The sequence below is a fragment of the Argiope bruennichi genome, chromosome 7 (assembly GCF_947563725.1).
Source record: "Argiope bruennichi chromosome 7, qqArgBrue1.1, whole genome shotgun sequence".
In the NCBI taxonomy this organism is placed as follows: domain Eukaryota; kingdom Metazoa; phylum Arthropoda; class Arachnida; order Araneae; family Araneidae; genus Argiope; species Argiope bruennichi.
Window position 1 is genome coordinate 71,675,071 of NC_079157.1, and position 22,570 is coordinate 71,697,640.

The 22,570-nt window shown below is 29.2% G+C and overlaps 1 protein-coding gene across 4 annotated transcripts in view; it reads left to right on the forward strand.

Annotated features, from left to right (window-relative positions):
- The window catches only part of LOC129976065 (homeobox protein onecut-like), a 303,229-nt gene that overhangs the window by 172,014 nt on the left and 108,645 nt on the right, over window positions 1-22,570 (forward strand). The window contains exon 4 of one of the 4 annotated variants that reach the window (XM_056089429.1): window positions 6,121-6,159. The exons of the other annotated variants lie outside the window; for them this stretch is intronic. Coding sequence (XP_055945404.1) covers window positions 6,121-6,159 — 39 coding nt within the window. The remainder of the gene's footprint in view (window positions 1-6,120; window positions 6,160-22,570) is intronic. 4 annotated transcript variants of the gene reach the window in all.

Below are 22,570 nucleotides of genomic sequence, written 5' to 3' on the forward strand. Positions count from 1 at the left end.
CTTACTAAAACAGATCTCTTGCTTGTAAACTTCTCGGGATTAAGTTTCTTAAATATTCAAAAATATAAAAATTCTCAGAGATTATCAAACAAATATATCTGAAAAAATATTGTAATGACAATTTTTAGCACCAAATTATTCATTTAATTGAGATGTTGAAATTATTAATAGAAAATTATAACAAAATCAAAGCATATTATGTCTTTTTGAATTGATACAATAAATACAATTTAATTACCTTTGAAAAAGAGAAGAATCGGCATAAAATTCTTTCTTAAGAACATTTTCTAGTACCGATTAACTTTAATGGTAAATGCTACTAAGTGTAAAATTACTGTACTGCCTTATTTCATGTTGTTCAACTACAAAATAATAGCATAATGCTCCCATATTTACTGAAATATTTCAAGAAAAATGTAAGCTAAAACTTACGTTACAATAAAATAAAATCAATGATTTTATCAATTTAAATTTTTTATTCGCTCCTTTCAATAAAATTACAAAAAAATAAACCAAAAGGAAAAGAAAAGGAAAAAAAATGCATTCAGGGAGTAATTTTCTCCTTCACATAACTTGTAATCCTTCTTGATTCGTTTTTAAAAATCGATTCTTAATATAAAGAAGGAGAAGCAGTTTTTTTTTCTATTAAAAACATTTTCAACAAGTTTGTTGTGTAAGCTTCACAACAACAATCATTGGCTCTTTTTTTTTCTTCCTTATTCATTTCTTTCTTCCCTAATACCCTACCACCGTCTTTGAAAGAACAGTATCACTTGTTTGCGTTGCTGTGAAATTCGAATTACATCATCATGTTTCATTTCGCATTTTTGAAAAGTTCAATTGAGCAAGCAAATCGCCAATTGGCAGGAAGGAGATTTTGAGAGAAGTATGAAGCATAGAATAAAAGGGGGGGGGGGGGTAAAAAGAAAACATCCCCTCCAGCATTTAGCCCTTGCAAGTAGGGGCCGCCGCTGCTTTTAAGACCCAGTCGTGTTCTTACACTTCTTTTCTGTATTTCATTGAAAATCGATATTTTGCTTATACGAAATCATCGATTTGGACTACGAGAACGGATCGTTATAAGGCCTGTGTTTGGAAGGCCCAAGAGGGTCAAAACTCCACCCAATAGGAAAAATGAAAGGAAAAAACACCAGAAAAAAGTAATAGAAAAAAGAAAGAAATCCGAGGAGATTTGGTCGAGAGGAGAAAATTTCTCTCTCCGTTCTCTAAATTATTTCGCTATTCTGTGATAAAATCCGAGTATTGAGTTTTATATGTATATAAACACTACATACAGCTCACGGCTGTTGAATTTTGTAGCCTTTTAAATGGTGGGTTATAAAAAATTTGCTCCCCCCTAACCGAAACACTATTCATAACCTATAGAGTATTTATGCTTTAAGTCATTTCAAGTTATGCTTATAAAGTTCGATCCCATTATATAACGTAAAGTTTTACTGGTAACGTAAAGTTATACTGTCTCTGTTTATGTGAACCCGATTTATTTATTTTTAGAAATAAACCATGAAACCGACATGCTTCTTATCAATAAATACCATAGCTTAAATTTTACATATTAGTTACATATTGAAATACCCAGCACAAAGAAAATAATGGATGACGTAAAATTTCACCTGAATAATTAACCCTTCTTTCCATGATTTTCTTTTTTGTGTGAAACAAATCAGGGTGATATAATTCATGCTTTAGATTAACCCTTTAAAGGGTCATTTTTTTTTCTAGTCATATTATGTTAAAATATTTTTAGACTTGAAATTAGAATAAGAAAAGGGATTCATTTAGCTTATTAGATAAATTTAATTTGATTAATTAATTTGCTTAATTAGTAATTAAGTGACAAACCAAGACACATCATTTTGTGTGAGATAAAGAACTGAAGCATCTAAGTTTCTGTCTTTCTAAAAAAAATTGTCAGAACTTATGCCAACATTCATAATTTCATGCAAAGATTGATAAATTTGATGGGAAGCATACTACCCACGGCCATAGAAAGGGTTAAAGAAAAAAATCCTTGTATAAATATATAATATAAAATAATTGAAAAAAGTATGATGGAAATATCCATCATCATGCAAATTTACATGTTAAGCTCAGAACAAAATCTTCAATGTCTCTCTCTTCTAAATTTCTCCACTTATTATCGCTTTTATTAGCAAAAATATCTCAGATTAGTTATAAAAAATATTCAAGAAATCGCACGTTTCTTCCAACCATAACAAACAGCGGAATGACAAGTTCAAACCCGCTATAATGATTGTGGATTATTATTTTTTTTTTATTGCTACGTTTCTTATGTAATAGTCATGAAAAAAGGTGCCAGAAATAACCAATTTATGTTTATTTGTTTTAAGTACAATTTTTTTTTGTTTATTAAATGTTATGATGGAAATTTCCATCATCATGCAAAGAAGGGTTAAAGTAAGCAGAATTTATTGATCGAGTTTGAAAATAATTGCTCTTTGATTTAATTGCCAAACAAAAACGTATAAAACATGCAGAATCTGGCATTATGTTATACTAGAAATTCATCGTTAATAAGTAATGTATATTTGAAAAATAAGACTTCTTTAATTTTCCAAATATTACACAATTTCCAACAAATTTGAAAAATGGTAGGAAAAAAAATGTACATAACATAGCTTTATAAATTTAAAAAAAAGTTTTTTGAAAATATAGAAGATATAATGCGAAGTAAATTGTAATCACTTGTATAAAATCTCACATCCAACTTATCTATATTGTTTAAAAAGATACAATGGCAGAAAAATATATTTCAGTTTTTTTTTATTCGTCAATATAAAATATTCATTATAAATTTCAGATGTGACAATTTGAATAAAGCAGTGATTAAATTGTTTGAAATTACCCATAAGTTTTTTTAATATTTATTTCTTGGCTAAAATTTTAAATTTATTTTAAAGTATGGTCAAATTTTATTTCATTCTGCATATAGAAATAAATTTCTGCATATAGAATTATATTATATTTCTGCATATAAATTCTGCATATAGAAATATGCAGTAGAAATAAATTTCAAAAACTGTTGCTCTAATTCAAAATATCTGTAAACCTTAATAATCAATATTGCGCAAAAATAATATGAATGATAGTGGAATTCTTCATGAAAAGCTGATACGACATATTTAGATAGTTTTTAAATATACGCTGATTGCTAAAAAAAACATAACCGATGTTAAATTTCGAATAATTTGAAAAAAACGATAAAATTCGCAAATTGCTAAAATATGTTTTATATTTTAGCAATAGTTATCTCGATTATTTTGATAAATTTAATTAATATCTAATGCAATCAACTGCTGAAATTTATATCCCAAAAAACAATTTAAAATCACACCGCACGGAACGTATCAGACGGCATTAGATGTCTTCCTCAACAACTCGACAAAATAATTCACGGATTTTAGCCTTAAGCCTCAACACTCAACCCGAAAAAATTTGATCCCACCAACTTATTCGGGAATTTATAAACGCATTTAACCCCTTAGGTTTCACCGAAGTGAATAAATTATCACTCCAACTTGGTGGAAGGATAATGTACCCCTCAACTTCGTTTCGCCACACACACCATGCAAATACCCCAACCCTTCGAAAAAGAAGACTTTTTTTTTTCTTTCTTTCTTTTGCAAACCTTCTCCTCTTTCCACGCACATTTTTTATATGTGCCGACGCATTCGTGGAACACGTTTCTTCCTCTTCCTCTTACTCCCAGAAGCAAATCTTCGCAGATTTTTTTCCTCCCCCGCCCCATTTTTTTTTTCCTTCTTTTTTTTCTCCACCCTCTGCTTGAGGTTCTTCTTCTTCATCGCCAGAAGACCCGGCACTTTCCCGCACTTAAAGCTACCCAAAGAGTGAGAGAGAGGGAAAAGTTTCTCATTGCCAACTGGCAATGCAAACACGCCGGTCGGAGGGTGGTCATTAAGCAAGAAGGGGAGGTGGGGGGCCGTAGCAAGTGCTCTGTACCCCCTCCCTTCTCTCTCTTCACTTCTTTTCCGTGAAGGAGAGATACACACTCAGTCATCTACAATTTCGAGAGAGAGTGTCAGTAAGCGCCGACTGGATTACAGGTCTATGATGATGAATGCCCGCTCCTTCCTGATTGCACTGCCTCCTTTTCCGAAGAACAATTACCCTTCCGCCCCTTACCCCCAGAAAGCAAGACTTGACCTCCCCCACCCCCTTTCCGTCTTAGGCAAATGGTTTTTTAATTAAAAGGATTCTCCGTAAGAGGAGCATACCCTTGTAGTACCTGGACCCATCAGTCAAAATGGATAGTAAAAATCACCTTCAATAGCAAATAAACCAGTTATGCGTGAAATTTCGTCAAGCATAGAATTATCTGTGCACGGTGAAAGGAGGGGATTCAGAGGAGTTCTTCATGCCCTGAGGAAGTCGCCTTTTGATATTCCATATGTTCTAGTTTTGTAATGCGGTTAGTTGGGATTCTAAAGTCAAACTTTTAATTTTAATCTCTAATAAAAGATATTAAATTCTTGTCATAAAGCAGAATTTTTTTTTAAGCAGTACTAAAATATATAAAGGTTACACAAAGGGAAGATAAAATTTTATTTCCTTAACCTTGGCAGACGACCTAGTTTATTTCTTATGTTTCTCGAATAATAAAGAAATATGTATGGTGTCCGTTCTATTCGTAGTCCGGTAACTAATTTCTAAACTGTTTAAACTAAGCATAATTTTCTTGTTGGAAAAATGTTTTAAATGATATGAAGAATTAAATTTTATTTCCGTCATATTATATTTATTTCCGTCAATAAAGATTCCGTTGAAAAAATTAAGAAGCCTAAATTTTTATACAAATTTTCGACCTTATTTATCCAATTCAATAAAAAATTTTTGTCATACTCAGATTTTAAACAAAAACAGATCCACTTTGCAGATTTGACTATCGTTGATTTAGACGATTTTAAAATCATTTCAATGATAACTTCGAGACAAACTGCCAATCAATTCACACCAATTTTCAAGACACCCATTAATTGGCCCAAAATAAAGGAATCCAAAGTTTCAAAAGTCGGTCAGTACTGGTCGCAATAGTGATATTTTTTTAATACTAGAGGGCCAAGAATATTTTATTAAATATGGTTAAGATATCGAAGGATAATATAAATATTTATTCGTAAATTTTTCAGTACAACATCTTTTCACTGAAACAACATATAATATAATGACATTTACTTTTTTCCCAAGTGGAAATGTCTCTAAAAGTTTAAAAATTAACTATTGTGCAACCACTCCATATCGCAATCATATTATTTCAAAATTTTTAATAATGGCATTCATCACAAACATAAACAAACAGTATAATGACCTATGAAGCCTTTGATTATTACATTTATAACAATTTGTAAAAGCATACAAAAAATAAAGAATGTATGCAAAATTGATTACGATTAAACCAGAATGAAAGGAAATAGATATCAATGAAATTAGTTTCCAAACTAAAATTACAAACTTTTTGTGTGTGTCAAGTGTTTATAAATCCCATCTATTTATTTTACATACATTCATTAAATATATCAACATCATTTCCGTGTTTATTGATTATTAGAAAACAGATAAATTTCTACATTTGTCCCACTTAATTCATTGAAAATTTCAATACACAATATCAAAATTATTTAGTCTAATAAGAGGACTTATTTCTGTTCAGTTAAATTATTAAAATTTTTTATGTTCTCATTAAATCAAAATTCAAAAGGTATTCAGTTGCATGCAATAAAATAAGAAAAGAATTTTGATTAAAAAAAACAGATTCAAAATGGTTAAAACACATTAAAATAAAGATTTTCCTGTTTGCCCCAAATATTGAACCGAATAAATTACAATGCAAATTAAAATATCACAGTTGTATTTTATTTAGTTTCAATTAATGAAAGAGCTAATCGTTTTTAGAATTAGTAGTTTGATTTTTGTTTTACTTAGTAGAAGAAAATCCCAAATAGTTGTGTTTGCATGCGATTTTGATGTTTTTACGAATAAATCTTATTTTAAGGGCATGTTATGCTAGAAAAGAAAAGAAAGACATTTATTGTTACATCTTGTCGATATCTTTTTTCAAAGCTGTCCACCGATTGTGGAATCAAGCTTGTGAATATTCCGGTATGTATTTTTGTGTGTTTTTTTATAGGCTCGACTTCGGCAGAGAGTCCGCTTGGATGGAGAGCGGTCGACATTCGAACCTTCCAGTACATGCGTTACACAAGGGTGCGAGAATGAAATAATGACACATAGTAGAAATATAGTTATTTTGCCATAATTTTCTCCTGATCTTTGATTACAGTTTGGAAAATGTTAAAGTATTGTTAAATGTCAATTCAATGAAATATAGAATTGTGTATTTATTATTTCTACATAGCATACCTAATTAAAAATAATTTTCAACGATAATACAACAAATTATTTACTTACAACAAAAAGAAAGAGGCAATTTTCGATTTAAAACTTTTCTAAAAATTGTCCGTTTATGGTTCGTCAATCTTTCCACTTGACGTGCAATTCATTTACAATTAGCAATAAAAAAACTTAAATAATTTTTATAATTTACATTTCAATTTCATGTATTTTAAAAAATTATGTATCGTACTGTATAAAGCATATGATTTTAATTAAATTAAACGTCGTAGAATTTATCTTAAATTGAGGCAACATTTTTATTATTTGGTTTCGTTTTTTTTAGAAATAAATGTTTAAATTCACATTACATGATGAACATTCATAAAGTATTGAAATGCATTTGGACAGAAAACCATATTATGATAAAATTTTATGTGTAAAACTATCATTTTCGTTGATGAGGAAAATAGTAATTTCTTCAATTCCTAGTTATATCCAGTATTTTTAAGATGCCCGTAATTATTTTCATGGAGGCTTGTACATACTCTATTTTTATCCAGGATTCCAAAAGTAACTGTAATTTTAATTGTAATCAAAACTAGTGGGAAAAGGAAAAAAAATTTTTATTTCTTTCTATTTAAGATTTTTTAGTTTCCTTATCAAACATTTATCTGTATAATGAATGTAAAAACAAAAATTACTTTACCAATATACAGAAGACTATTGTTACCATAATAAATATACTGTATGAATAAAAATGAATGCTAGCAGTATTTGTTGCCTCTGAGACTTTGAACAAGATTCACATTTAAAAATTATTAAAGAAAAATGAACATTCAACTTATATACAAATTTTTTAAAAATATAGATATCTTTATGGTTAGTATTTTGAATTCCTAAAAAAGTCTTTTGATTAAATTTATTCATAACAATTCTGAAAATTTCGGGGAATAAATTTTTCTATAGAAATAATTGCACATAAATTTTATGGATATATTTTGCTAACTAAACTAATTTACTTTTTGTTGAAATCGAAAGACTTTGACGAATTTGTAATTTTTGAAGGCTACATGACAAATTTCTTCGAATTTTACGATGATGTAATTTTTTATGGCAAAATAACTGATTTCTTACTATGGCAAAAGCAGTTTCAACTAACTCACACTGAAATATATCCATTCAAATATTTTTCGAAAATAATTATTATACGTTTCTGAAACTTCAGATTAAAAAAAAAAATTATGCTTTTTTACTGAAACGTAATGTTAGAATGTCTTATTATAACAAAAGGCCAATCTCACCAAGCGCGCTTTCTGCAGTTTTCTAGTAGTACTTTTACAGTAACAACCTTTTTAAAAATTGAACATATTTTTAAAAAATATTTTTAAAATTGGTAGGAAACATCTTATAGGGTGATATAAATCTGTTGTAAGAAAATAATACTGCCCATAAATCCCACATAATTATTTCAATTTTAATTATTAAAAATATTTTTAATGCATGTTGAAGTTTCTTATCAAGCGAGATTTTTTTTAAGGTTTTGCATATTAGTGTTACACAAATAAAGTAGTTAGATTTCTAAAGAATAATCTATAATTAACAGAAAAAATTCAAATTTTTATTCAAATAAACAACACCTTAAATGAAAGGAAATATTACTTACAAAGTAAATAATTGCTTAATATCTTGTATAAATTTTCCTCGAAAGACGCAAGTTAATAAACTTTAAAGGAAAAGAATACAAAAAATTTTATTGATCATGATTTTAATAATATGTTTATTGGTTATTAACTCTGCCGTTGAAAATGCTGGATATTCTTTACAAACTACAAAAATCTCTTATGAAATGTATTCAATCTATACAATAACACTTTAATTTCGTTGTACCCCAATAAGAACTATAAATTTAGAGAATACTGAAACAAACCGATTGGTAGTGCTATTTTATTCCTATTATTCAATCAATCACACTGTTGCATTTAATCTAATCAATTTAGTGACAAAGATATCAATACGTATCTGTGTGCCTATTAATTCATCCATAATTATTATATTACATTGAAAGGCACAAAAGCATTCGGTAAAAATATGTCATCCGTTTCCAATTTGCGTCAATAGATTCTTCCAAAATTCTTATGAAATAAAATATTAAAGAAAAAAATGCGAATGAATCGGAGCCTCTTCAATACTAGCAGGCAGCCTATCTGGAGCTCTACAAATGCAGCAGTCACGTGATTGCTTCCTAACGGAATATTGGCTTATGCTAACGGAAATCGAAGGGGGGCATCTGCCATGTTTTCTTCCTGCTGATTGATTTTGTCAATGAGTCGTAGTATTAAAATACGATGGTAATAACCATTTCATTCAATCGAGTGGACTGTTTATAGGTCTCTGACATTATGCTTTATTTGTATCCCCCCCCCTAGTGGAAATCGAACACTAAATATCTGCTTTTTACATTAGGATTGGATTGCGACAAATAACATTTTTAACCTGTTGGATTTCCAACACTTGAGTGTGTGAGTATATAAAAGTCATCATCGAGTTCGGTTTTGTTGTTGCGAACGGCTATTTTATAGCCATTGCTTTTGCATTATTTCTCTATTTAACAGAAAGTGACTTTTGTTGATCGGGAATATGGCGAGAGACAATTCTCTTTTCATAAGTTTGGCTTTTATTACGCAAATATGGAATAGAATATCAATTAGTCTGGCTGAAAATGGTATTTGAATTTTGTAAATACGCTATTGAATAACTTTTAAAGTTCGGGAGCTTTTAAACATTCGAGCTCATTTGTTAATTGATAATAGAGTCGGATAATGAAAATAATGCTTCGAAAAGAAAAATGGCGGTCTTTTATTTCTTTGTCATCCTCAATTAATTTACGCTAATTGGCTGATGAGGTTACTAATTAATTAATTGTAATATTTATGAGGAATCATGATATTCTTCATCTCTGACAAAAAATTATTTATCAGATATGATGTAATTTAAATTATTATCTCAATTTGCGACAGCAGATAATATTAGAATAGTAATTCTGTATTCATTTGGACTCTTAAGGGAACAAAATTCTGAATAAGATTACGGATTAAAACTTCTTTTATTTCAATTCAAAAGTATTAGTTGCGGACAAAATTTGTTTTGAAGTGTGATAGGAACCTTTATAATCATTATTTAAAAAATCATAACAGTAATTGGAAGTATAAAACTTTCTTCCTTTTAAACAAATTTACTTGATATATATAAAATTTTTGAATCATATGTTGTAAAATTAATAAACTCTATAGTAATTATTATATAATATCCACCCTCTTTCACATCATTCACTTCTCATTCTTATTTTCCCCCAGTTCTTTGAAAAATTTTATTATCTTTTAATACTAGAAGTATTTCAGTGAGTCAGAAGTACTTTTAATAATTATTACCAAAATAATAACAATTATTTAGAAATAACTCATTAATTATTTAAAATTAACTCAATATAATTTTACCTGATATATATAAAATGTGTAATATTATATATTTTAACATTAATGAGTGTTTCCATATGATATAAAGTGCCTCTTCTTTCTGGTTATTGTTTATTTAATTTTCTAATTTCTCGTTTCTCTCCCAGTTCTTTGACACATTTTAGTCTCTTTTAGCACTAGAAGTACTTGAGTGAGTTAATCAAACTCATTTAACCCAGAAAAGCTACAGTGTATTGCTTAGAAATAAAACTCAATTCACTCAAATAACAATCACTCGAATCACAAGAGTTCTCTACACACATTTCAGAAGGAGAGCGAGACACAGATAAAAAAAACACACACACACACACACAGAAAAAGCTTTAGAGAAAGAAGAAAAAAAACGTGTGTTAGTACCTCCTTTATAAGCGGTGAACTGTTAGAAAAGGAGTGAAAACTCTGCTAAGAGTACATTAGGAGTAAAAGGAGAAAAAGAAAAGAAAACCAAAGGGGAAAGAAAAAAAAAGAAAAGAATCTCAGCGGAATAATTGAGTTCTTCCTCACTTTTTTCTTCATCATCATCCCCTTCTTTATCATTGTGAAGAAACGTAACCAATTTTCCACCACCTCAACAAGGCATCTTCAAATCCGTTCTTCGCATTCCGTTTGATGATGAGAGCATTTTAGCCCCCTCTAGTGTGAAAAGAGCAACATAAATGTCTACTCTATCCCCCCCTTTCATTCTTCCCCCCTAAAAACAAGCTCACTTAAAGCGTGCTTCTTTGTTTTGTTTATTTTCTCTCATTTTTCTCTCTTTCTTTCTCTCTCAATCCTTCTCTCTTTATTCTTTCACTGTTTCCCCCCTTCTTTATTTAAAAGCAGTTGAAGAGATAGAGAAAAAAAATCATACAAGATGAATGATCTTCAAGGGTATGTTCCCTTCATCTGTCTCCCCTTAATTCAGACAGAAGGCCCTTTTCGGGGTTCCGTCAACAATAGGCGATGATCACTGAGACGTTTAGAGGAGGTTAAATCTTTCAACCTCTAGCAGATCTCGAGCAGTGGGGTTAAATGTGGGTGGAGAGCCTCTTACCCCCACCATCTCACACTAGCTCAGAATGGATCATACAATAATTTTTTATACAATAATTTTAGAGAGTTTTTTTTCAGCAAGAATAGTTTTTTTTTTTTACTCTTGAAAACTATCAATTTACCAATATAGTTACTGTATATTTGTGAATATTTATCGGAAATGTACTCAATATTGTGTTCAAAAAATGTGGGTTTTTCTGAGGGGAAAATGATGTACCGCTCACAGAAACGATTTGACCTCTAGTTAAAAAGTTTGTAAAGTTGGTTGACTATCACTTAAGGATGCTTCACGAGAATGTTACTTCAAGTATAGGTTTAAATATTTAAATAGTGTTATAAAATATCGTTTAAGAATAATAAAATATAATTTAAGAGTCCTTTTTTTTAATTTCTTTTTGAAAAATAAAATTTTTGCTTTGAGTTGTTTTTTTTTATATTCAAAATTAATTATCTGTACAAAAATGTGGAATTGTAATTAAAATGCTTAATAAACCAGATTAATTCATATTATAATTTAGAATATAAAAATGTAATTTTGATAAATACATTTATTAAGAAAAAATATTAAAAACAAACTCTTGCGCTAATGGAGTTTTAGTTTATGCAATTGCTTACGAAATCCCGCAGAATAAATAGCTTAAAATTAAAGATTCATAAAAGATTATATTTACAAATGACGGCATGAACTTTCGTATTTGAATTTACGTTATTAGGATAATTGCACCAAAGAATAATGATGTGGAAAATAGAAATTCATTTAACAAATGTTAAGAGGAAATATTTTGAACACTACAAATTATTTTAATATTTCACTGATTTGTCAGCATTTTGATAATTTTCCGACAATTTTATTTATCATTGGAAATGAGTAATAAATCTATTCTTCATTAATAAATATATTCTAACCTATTAATACATATTGATGGCAAGATGAATATTTTCAAGTAGACAAAATTTGAAATTTCTAAAAGTTTGTTTTGATAATCTTTAAATATCTAATCAAGATATAAAAGAATCAATCACTTTAATTTTAACCTTATTCGTTTCCTTTAAGTTTAGTAAGTGGCATGAGAATAGAACAGAATAATATAGGAAAATTTATTTTCATATATTAACCGCAGTAAAGAAATTCAATAAAAGCAAAGAACTGAAATTCGCAATGTTTTCTTTAACTAAAGTAAAATCTTACTCTTGTTATATATATGTAAACACATTTTAGCAATTGCGCAGCCGGATAGGAGAAACTTCTAAAATTTTTAAAAAATTCGATTTATTTCACTATTGGAGGCATTTTATGTGCAAGAAACGATGATAAAACTGACGTCTACATCTCGATACATATGCAGAAGAGACCAAAATGTTTTCCTTCAGTGATTTTATAATGCAATTTTGATAGGGAATTCTTTGATACGTATGGACTTAAGGAAAGGGAAATATATGTATCTTTAAAAGAAGGTTGTTAGCGTTGAGGATTTTTATCCCTTCACTCGAAGCATGAAAATATGCTGAAATGTTGAGACCAGGAATTTTATAGAGTGCCTGTATAATTAATTAAATAAAAAAGTGGGAATTGGATCAGGAAATAGAAAATTTTAGAATAAGGTTAATATGGATTAAGTTGAGAGAAAAATTAGGAAATTAATTAGAATTTAAATTCGATTAAGAGATGTCAATATATATATGCATATATATAAATTTTACACTAAATATATATATAATCCCTAGTCATTTTCCATTCCAATTTATGTTTGAAAAACTTCCTTCCGTAATTGCATGCTAGAATCCCAAGAATAGGTGTTGCAAAGTTCTGCTCTAAGAAAAAAGCACGAATTGAATAAATCTACTCATTCATCACCAAAAGTTTTTTTTTAATCTATGGTGATTTGAATTAATATAACTTTGCAATTTGTGAATGCTTCCTACAGAAAACCATACAAATCTTAAATACTGCAGACATTTTTGAACCTATTTGCTTTTTAATTATTAGTCAAACACTAGAAAGCTGCATTATTTCCCCCAAATTCTTACAGCAATTCTATTTTGTCCAATTCAAAAGAAGCAAATAGTTCACAAAAAGAAATCAAGTGTTCTGCTACATGATTACTTATCAAACGATATCAAGACAGCAGATATCTTGCGACTTTATGTCCTTTTGTAACAATCCTAAACTATTATTAAAGGTTCTTTTGGCATATAAATGCTCGCCGTGTGATGCTTGATTTTTCAGAGTAGAGGAGATCACAAAGCATCTTCAAATTTCTTTTTTCTTTCTTTTTCTCTTCCTTTTTTCCATTCTGTCTTTACTGATAAAAATATGTGCCCAACGAATCGATGCTCAACAGATCAAAGGACAGAGTACGGCACTAAAGAGTTCGCTCCTAGATGGAACTTTGAAATAAAAATAATATATATATATATATCCAAACCGAAATAGACTTGGTAGGAGGTCAAAATGAAATCCATCTTCATATGGAGATGGTAAGAAATGAATCGTGAGGAAAAAAAGAACGGAGCAGAGGGAGGAAGAAATGATGGTGCAGACGATAGAAAAAAAAAAGGGCCTCCAAATCGTAGGAGCCAGAAAGTCCAATGCATGAGATTTCATGCTTTGGAGAGCATAAAGGGTTTTATTCAAACAAACTTTTTGCGGCTGCCGACGCAACAGAGAAGTTTTGCGGGGTGGATGAGGCCTGTCCCGGTGTTAAAAGGGGAGGAAAACGCTTCAAAAGACGCCACTGAGCGCGCCACTGAATATGACTGATTGATTCCCCCCATCGCCGCTTCACTGGTCTTTTTCTCAGAGGGAGTTTGTACATACGGGGGTTAGGGGAGTTTGAAGAGTCTCCAGTGAAATAAAGGAGCGATATGCGGAGTGAGCTGGGATAGGCAAAGAGAGTGTCTGTTGAGGAAGAGAATCGTGTCAGAGATTGGGTTGCGGAGAGATATCAAAATCATGCTCTGGTGATTAAACCTCTGGAATGAACTTTAAAGGATACGAAAAAATCTTGAATTATATGTACATATTAGCAAATAGCAGAATCAAGATAAAATAAGGGCGTTATTTTTGTCTGTTTTAGATCTGATATTGTTAAAGTACATAATGTAACGCAAAAGAAAATTTTTTACCTCGATATTGAGCTCACTATCTTGATTTATATATATATATATATTAGCAAGACAATTCCAAAATGAAATAAGGATGTATGACACAAATTTCTTCATTTGTCTGTTTTAGATTTGGGATTGTTAAGGTACATAACGTAACGCCAAAAAATTTATTTAGCTTGATAATGAATACATTAAAAAACCTTGAATTATGTGTATTTATTAGCAAATAGCAAGTTCAAAATGAAATAAGGGCAAATAATGCAAATTTCTTCATTTGTCTGTTTTAGATATGGGATTGTTAAGGTACATAACGTAACGCCAAAAAATTTATTTATTTTGATAATGAACTCACTAAAAAATTTTAAATTATGTGTATTTATTAGCAAATAGCAAGTTCAAAATGAAATAAGGGCAAATAATGCAAATTTCTTCATTTGTCTGTTTTAGATATGGGAGTGTTAAGGTACATAAAGTAATGCCAAAAAATATTCGATACTGAGCTCCCTGTATCACTAAAAGTCTTGAATGATATGCATATATTAGCAAATATCAGATTCAAGATGAAATAAGGGCAAATAACACGAATTTCTTTATTTTTTTTTTATCTGAAATTGTTAAGGTACATAAAATTAACAAAAAAAAGTTGTTTAGTTTTATACTGAGCTCACTATCTCACTAAAAGTTTACAACTTCAAAACTTTTCAAATGCTCTGATATTTTCTTATTATATAATTTAAGATCAAGGTTTTTTTTAAAGTAATTATAATATTCATAGGATACATGATAGGGCTAAACTGTTTGAATAATTGGAAGAAAAAGTAGTTAAAATTAATATCTTCAAAAAATGGGAAGCCCTAATATTATATTAAATAAAAACTAATAGGAAAGCATTTTGCGATCGAATTAGATTGAGTTTTGATTCTAATAGCAAACGTACTTAATATAAATGTAGCACTTAAAATAAGAAAAGTGAATATGATACTTCATTATGAACTTTAAAAAAATTGCAGAACATATCGGAAGATTTCATAAATATTATTGCAAGAAAGTGCGATAAAATCTGATGTGATAAAATGGAACCTAAATAGTAAAAAAGTCTGAGACTTACACATTAAGAAAATATGCCTTTTTTTAAATTTTGATTTTAGTAATTTGATTTCTGTTTTTTCTTTTTTCCCATTGTTTCTTCATACTCTCTTGATTTAGTATATCGCTTTATCTACTAATAAGGTTTTTCCAGTACATTAAGAATATTTATATGGAAGTAAAATTTGAGCACTTTATTGTTATTGAATCTTTTATATAAAGTAAATGACGGTCACAATTGTCTAATATTACAATTCACAGAGAAAAAAAGAAAGCGTCACGAAAATTAGAATCAATAGATGGCGAACAATTAGTTCCGCGCTTCAAAGCAGTGTAGCTGAATTCTCTAAAACAGATGGAAGGGGGAAGGAAGGAAATCTAAATGAAAAGGAGCAAAAAAAAAAAAAAAAAAAAAAGACTTCGGAAAAAACAAAATTGATCGTTTCCAAGATAAAGTAATTCCAAATTATCTTTTTCTATTCCCTTCATTTTTTCCCTCAGAACGCTGCTTCTTAATTTATTTATGTGTGTCTGGCTGCATACAAAGTCATCATTTAATTATCTTTCCTCTACTGTTAGTTACAGGAGACCACGTGTGTTCAGGATCATCTCAATTATTTTTATCACGGCATTCATGAGTTCTGAGTAATTCGAAGCAAAAGATAAGACTGGGTTATGATTATATGAAAGCCGAAGCGAATGCTAATCAGTGATAACGCACATGTTTTATGTAGGATAGATTTTTTTTTTTTGTAACTGTTTCAATTTTTCTTAGTTTTTGCTTGATTTAGAAACGTGCCCATCCTTTACGTGCTTTCTATAAAGAGAAATTTTGTTTTTTAATTATTTATATTAGTATTATATTATTTCATAAATAAAACTAACTTTTTATAAATTAGATTGATTTTTTATCGGCAGTATTAGTTTAACAAAATGGCATGAAAATAGCGGTAATAAGAGAGACATTACAAACGAATGAAGCTTTTAACAAATTTAAAGAACCAGAGTTTTTTTAAAAATTGCGTTTCCTTAAAAGAAAGTACTATTCCTCTTTCTTTTTTTTCGTGTGTGTGTGTAATTTGATTAATCTATTAGTGTTGCATTTTTTAGGGATTCTAAACGGGAAAAGTGAATATTTTTTCCGCTTTACATTAATTATTCAAATCAACTGAATTAATTTTCAGGGGCTTTTTTCTTGTTGTTGTTTATGCATTTGTTTCAGTTTTCGCATTATAATGTTTTAAATGTAATATAGAAATTCGAAATATGGATTTATCTTTTTATTTAATTTATTGTCCCTTTATTTAAGAATGTGAGCCGCATCGGATGAAAAACAAAAAGTAATATGACTTGGTTTAGTAATAAATGATATGCTGCTCATAATTCAGAACTTTTCTTGATTAATAGACAATAATAATTTAATAGAGCTGAAAAAACTAAAAAGTAACTATCCAAATGCATTTAAGGTAGTATCGTGGTCAATTAATTTAATTTAAATTTACAGATTTTTATAAAACTTGTCCGAAAACAAAACTTTTACTTTAAATATTCTATAACTTATTTAATTTAAATAAAAATTTTGCGCAAGTCCCAAAAACACATTTTAATTGTGTGTGTTTTGCTTTATTTAATTTATCGAGTATAAATAGTGTTTAGAAATGATGATGATGTCGTGTCCGCGTTACCACGGAAAGGGGGTGCAGTAGCTTCTTAGGGTAAAGACCCCTCAGCACTCGAGGGCAGAAGTCTGACTTCTAGCTCATATGAAGATGACACACACACACACACACATTCGCTTGCACAACCCCTTTTTACAAGGGGACACATTCACACACTTCACAGATAGAACGCAGATGAAGAACAACCATGCCTGAACCGGGATTCGAACCCGGGACGCCCAGAGCACGGGGAAGATGTGCTGCAATTATGCCAGTACGGCGGCAGTGTTTAGAAATACTGTTGTGAATGTAACCATCTAAAACTTACTTAAATAAATCGTAATAGAATTTTTTTTTAAGTTGAGTAATGGGATATGAATTTTTGCAACGATGAAATCAGTAGTTATAATTTGTTGATTATTATATCTATAGATTCTGTGGAGAATGCAAACGAGAAGGAGTTACCATAGAAAGGTTCCTTTTTTCCCTTTTTCGGGGATAGCAATGCTCATGTAATTGTGTTGGTCATATTTCCGATGACGGACACACCTCTTCCGGTAACGATTAATGCATAGACCATCCATCGCCATTAGGTATTTGACAACAGTACCTGTGTTCTTATTGTGGCAACTCATTTATTAAGATTCCAGATACTAAAGCATGGCGTCGGGCATCGATGATGAAGAGTCCCATTCGATGGACAGTAAATATGCTGTAATTTATAAGCAATCAAGTGAAAACAAGACAAGCAGGAACTGCAGGGAGGTTTAAAAGCGACCGGCATTTTAAATAATTTCAAGAAAATACAATAACTGGGAACTTAGGAAATTTAGAACAGGGTTTGTTATTTTTGGTAATTGTATTTACATTTGCATATATGGTTACGCCTCAAAAAGTAATACGAACTTTTATAATAACAATTTACGATACAAAAATATTGTATATAAATAACAAAAAATAATAATTTTAAAGACTGTAATAGATAATGGTAACTCAAGAATTATAAAATAGCAAAAATAAAACTGGATTGAACTCCAACCGTGATATAATATAAACCTTATAATGTATATATATTCTGCACACCAAAATAAATTTAAAAAAAAAAAAGAAAATGGGTACATTTCCATGTTTTATATGAAAAAAAAAATCACATCTCTAAAAACATAGTCAAAATCGATTCTTTAAACAGGGTGTCAACCTTCATAATTACAACGCAAAGAAACCTAAAAACCAAACCCGAAAGAGAAAGAAATAAAAAAATCCATCGGGGTGAAAAAAAGAGAAAAGATAGACCGAAAAGGGGGGAACAAAAAATATCGAAAGGCAGAAAATGGATCTCCTATTGTTCTGCATGCCTCTCCTTTCACAACAGATTTGAATAGACAGCAGCACTATAAGCGTGAAAGACGGGGAGGAACGAGATTTGTGTAAAAATTTACCCCTCTCTTATCAGCCTTTTCAGCGGCATTGCCACCGCTATTAGTCAAATTCGACCATCGAATATTCACAGCGCTTTCGGAATGGCATTCATTACCCTTGGCCAGAGAGTTGGGGTCCGAAGGCACCCTAGAGCGGTCTGTTTACTCCCATGGGTCGATACCGGTTCCATCGAAAAGAGCCGTTGGATATCAGAGTAGGCTAAATCCACGATAGAAACAGTTTGGATTGACTGAAATCTATCAGTCTGAGAGATTCTGTGCTAGCTGTTGGAAAGTATTAAATTCGCGAAAATTCTATATGCTTAGTAGGGTTGGATTTGTAAGAGATGACGCTAAAAGAAAACATATTACTGGTAATAATATGCACGAAATTTTTTTATATTTGATCTTTCAAAACCTTCAAGATATCTGTTTTTAATACTCGTCTTCCTACCTTTTAGTAGGAAGATATTTGTACAAGTTTATCTACACTATTGATTACATGGTAAATTATTTCAAAAATTAATGGGAAATATTGTGTATTATGTAAAACTTTTTCTTCCAATTTATCTATATTTTTTAAATTTAATTTTCAACTAGAAAGTCAGAACTTTAACTTTACTCGGAAAAAAAAAGCGGGCTTTAACTTTCTAGAAAGCAAAAATTACGATGAGTAGTTCTAATCCCACTATTTAGCATTTGTTATTTAAACTGCATCATAAATACGACAGTTTATCTGATTGCATAGTTTTATTTAGTTCTATTTGTTTCATTTTTCATAAAAGCAGAATAATGCAATTCATTTTTTTTTTAAATAACTTACAGGAAAAATTGAAAATTCATATACTTGTGCGTTTTCGATAATGGGGCATTGTTTTCATGTTTTCAGAATTTAATTATTAGTTATTAGATTAATTTAATTGAATTTTTCCACTCATGAAGCCGACTGGTAATGGATCTGTGAAAAAGATTTTTTTCAAGATTTCTTCATATTTATTGCAGTGAATTATTTATTAAGATTAATAAATAAACTATAACTAAAGTAAAAAGTCTACTTTTTATTATACTAATAAATGATATACTAATAAATACGCATTCATTATACTAATTCAATTATTAAATATACTAATTCAATTATTAATTATACTAATAATTCATTATATTAATAAAAGATTCAAACATGCATTTATAAATTTTTGTATTTATATGAATCTTTTTAATAGGAAAGTATTTCTTGTTAAATGTATAATTATCATTTTTTGAATATCCATATTGAAAATCAGTTTCTTTAGCCAAAAATACTTTATAAATTAATTATCCATTAAAATTATTACAATTAAAAATTTGCTTACGTTTGAAAAAGAATTCCTATATGATATAACTCTAATGATTCTTCTTCCTTTCAATTCTAAAAAAAAAAAAAAAAATGACACTCGGAGTATTGACGATAAAAATACAATTCATTTGAGTCTAACATAAATCATTCAAACCCATATTGTTACTCGCTCTTTTATAATCATTACTAATAATGAAGGGGAAATGAATGTATCTGTTGACACCCTACAGTTCAGTTGCTACAGTTTATTTGACACAAAATAGCCAATTTTTTATAGAATGAAAATTTTAAATAAAATATTAATCAATTTAAAATTATCAAAATAATGGCATTTTTTTAATCAATATCATCTAAATTTACTTTATAAAATATTTTTTGCACGGTTATAAAAATTTTATTTTTAATTATAATGAATGTACAGTTCATTTCTTTTCAAATGCAAATAAAATTTAAACATTTTTTTTTAACGGCATATTCTAATTTTGCTCACAAGATATTGATCGTAAATTGTTCTGCGACATTAAATTACAACAATTCGTTTCATTATTGAAATGAAATTTAAACCCTTTTATTCGTTTTATATACTTTTTATTGTTCCATTATTGAAAATTAAGATAATGTTCTAATGGGTTTTACTTTTTTATTTCATACATTTTTTTATAAAATCCAAAACAAAGTTTTATAAGTCATTTAGTATGTTTGTAAGTACATCCTGTTGGATGAAAAATTATGGTTACCAATCTTTAATTATTTTTAACGGCATATTCTAATTTTGCTCACAAGATATTGATCGTAAATTGTACTGCGATATTTTATGTAATTATATTTTCATTAAGGTCATTTATGTGTTAAATGAACCGGACAGATATAAGTCTATTAAAATAACACAAATTGTCTATCATAACTTTAAATTTAAAATCACTTTGCTATTTGAAATTTTATTGATTGCTATATTATACGTAAGAGATTTAATCGAAATTAAACAAAATCAGTATTTCTAGCCGCTAAAATTGTCAAATCTAGAAAAATAATAATGACATTCACGATATTATTTATTATATTAATATCACAGTACATTTCTAAATTTATGCAGAGCTGTGCCTTAAAACATAGAACAATAAATTTTTAAAAATAAATCTGCTATATTATAAAGTGCCATCTAATTAAAAACAAGCTTCATTTGACTTGGCAGTGCAATGATTTATAAAAACAATTGCATACATTTTAATTTTCGTTACTATTCAATAAGATTCTTTTTGTTGTTGTTGTTGTTGGCTACTAATTATATCCAAATGAGAGTTCTCATCCTTTAATAATTTTAAAAATAATGCTTATAAGATAATTTTCTATAAAATATTCAAAACGCATGAAATCTTCATGATAACCTATAAACAAGTTGTATTTCTTCCTGATATGGTGACACAAATAAATAAAGTTGTAAACTTCTCCCATTATTTTACTTTTTTATTTACGATTTTTCTCTTAACCACTTACCCTACTTTTATCTTAATTTCGTACATATTTACGAATCAGTGTTTCAGTCGGTTCCATAATTAGGTTAAGCAGTTATGCCCATAAAGCAATTAAGCCATCTCAGTTAATGATAATGAAGAAGAGAATCTGAAAAACATTGAACATTTCTGTCTAACTAATAACTGAAATTCACACCTATCGACATTAATCTATACTTATAATAAAGCTCAATGTGTGTGTGTGTGTGTGTGTGTGTGTGTGTGTGTGTGTGTGTGTGTGTGTGTGTTGGCGCTCTACAGGCCAGACCGTTTGACATACAGCTACCAAATTTGGTACATGTATACCTTGGAGGTTGGGAATGTGCACCTGGGGTTTCTTTTTTCAAATTTTTAATTAGAATTTTAATTATTAATTAAAAACTAACTTTCCCGCCAATAAAAATCTTCCATTTTCCCCACCGCCAACTTTTCCGCCAAAAAAATCTTCCATTATCCCCAGCGCCAAACGAGAAAGGCTTCAGTTTTTTTTTCTCCCAACAGTAATGAGGCTAGGGTTAAAATTTTTCGGCGGATTATTTCAATCGGTTCTGTTTATTTTCTTAATGTTTGATCATTTAAAATTAAACATTGTTAATGAATCAATCTTTCAGATTCATTCTGAAGTACTTTTGAATTAAAATAAAACAGAATAAAGGAAATTAAAAATTTCTAATCCGCATAGCGTTACCTCAACTGGCGTAGAAAAAATCACGTATTTGCGTTACGTAACCGGCGAAGAAAATTCACGCATGCGCATTCTGTTCTGATTGTTGCCATGACAACGTTATCAATGGATGATTTAAATTATTTTTGGGTTAGTTGCATGCTTTTGTAAGTAAATTGTATTTATGTTAGTTATATATTTTTTGTATATGCTTATAGTTTTAAGTACATCGTTTTTTAAGTAGTTTTTTTAAAACCTGTTTTCAACCGTTTATTTTAAATGATTCGTTTTATTTTCTTAGTGTTTGATGCATTTAAATTTAAACATTGTTAATGAATCGATCTGCTCATAATGAATCTAAGAAAATTTTGTTGACCAACTCTTGAGATATTACATAAATTAAAAAAGATATTCTTTAGTTCCCATAAAGTTTAAACGCTGAGTGACTCTATTTTCAGTAATCAGATTATAAAAAAATGCTTTGTTTCAGTAAAAAATATTATTATATTAATTGAAGATAAATTCTTTCCACTTTAATTTAAAGCATAAATTCTACCGTTTTCAACCGTTTATTTTAAACCATTCGTTTTATTTTCTTAGTGTTTGATGCATTTAAATTTAAACATTGTTAATGAATCGATCTGCTCATAATGAATCTAAGAAAATTTTGTTGACCAACTCTTGAGATATTACATAAATTTAAAAAGATATTCTTTAGTGCCCATAAAGTTTAAACGCTGAATGACTCTATTTTCAGTAATCAGATTATAAAAAAATGCTTTGTTTCAGTAAAAAATATTATTATATTAATTGAAGATAAATTCTTTCCACTTTAATTTAAAGCATAAATTC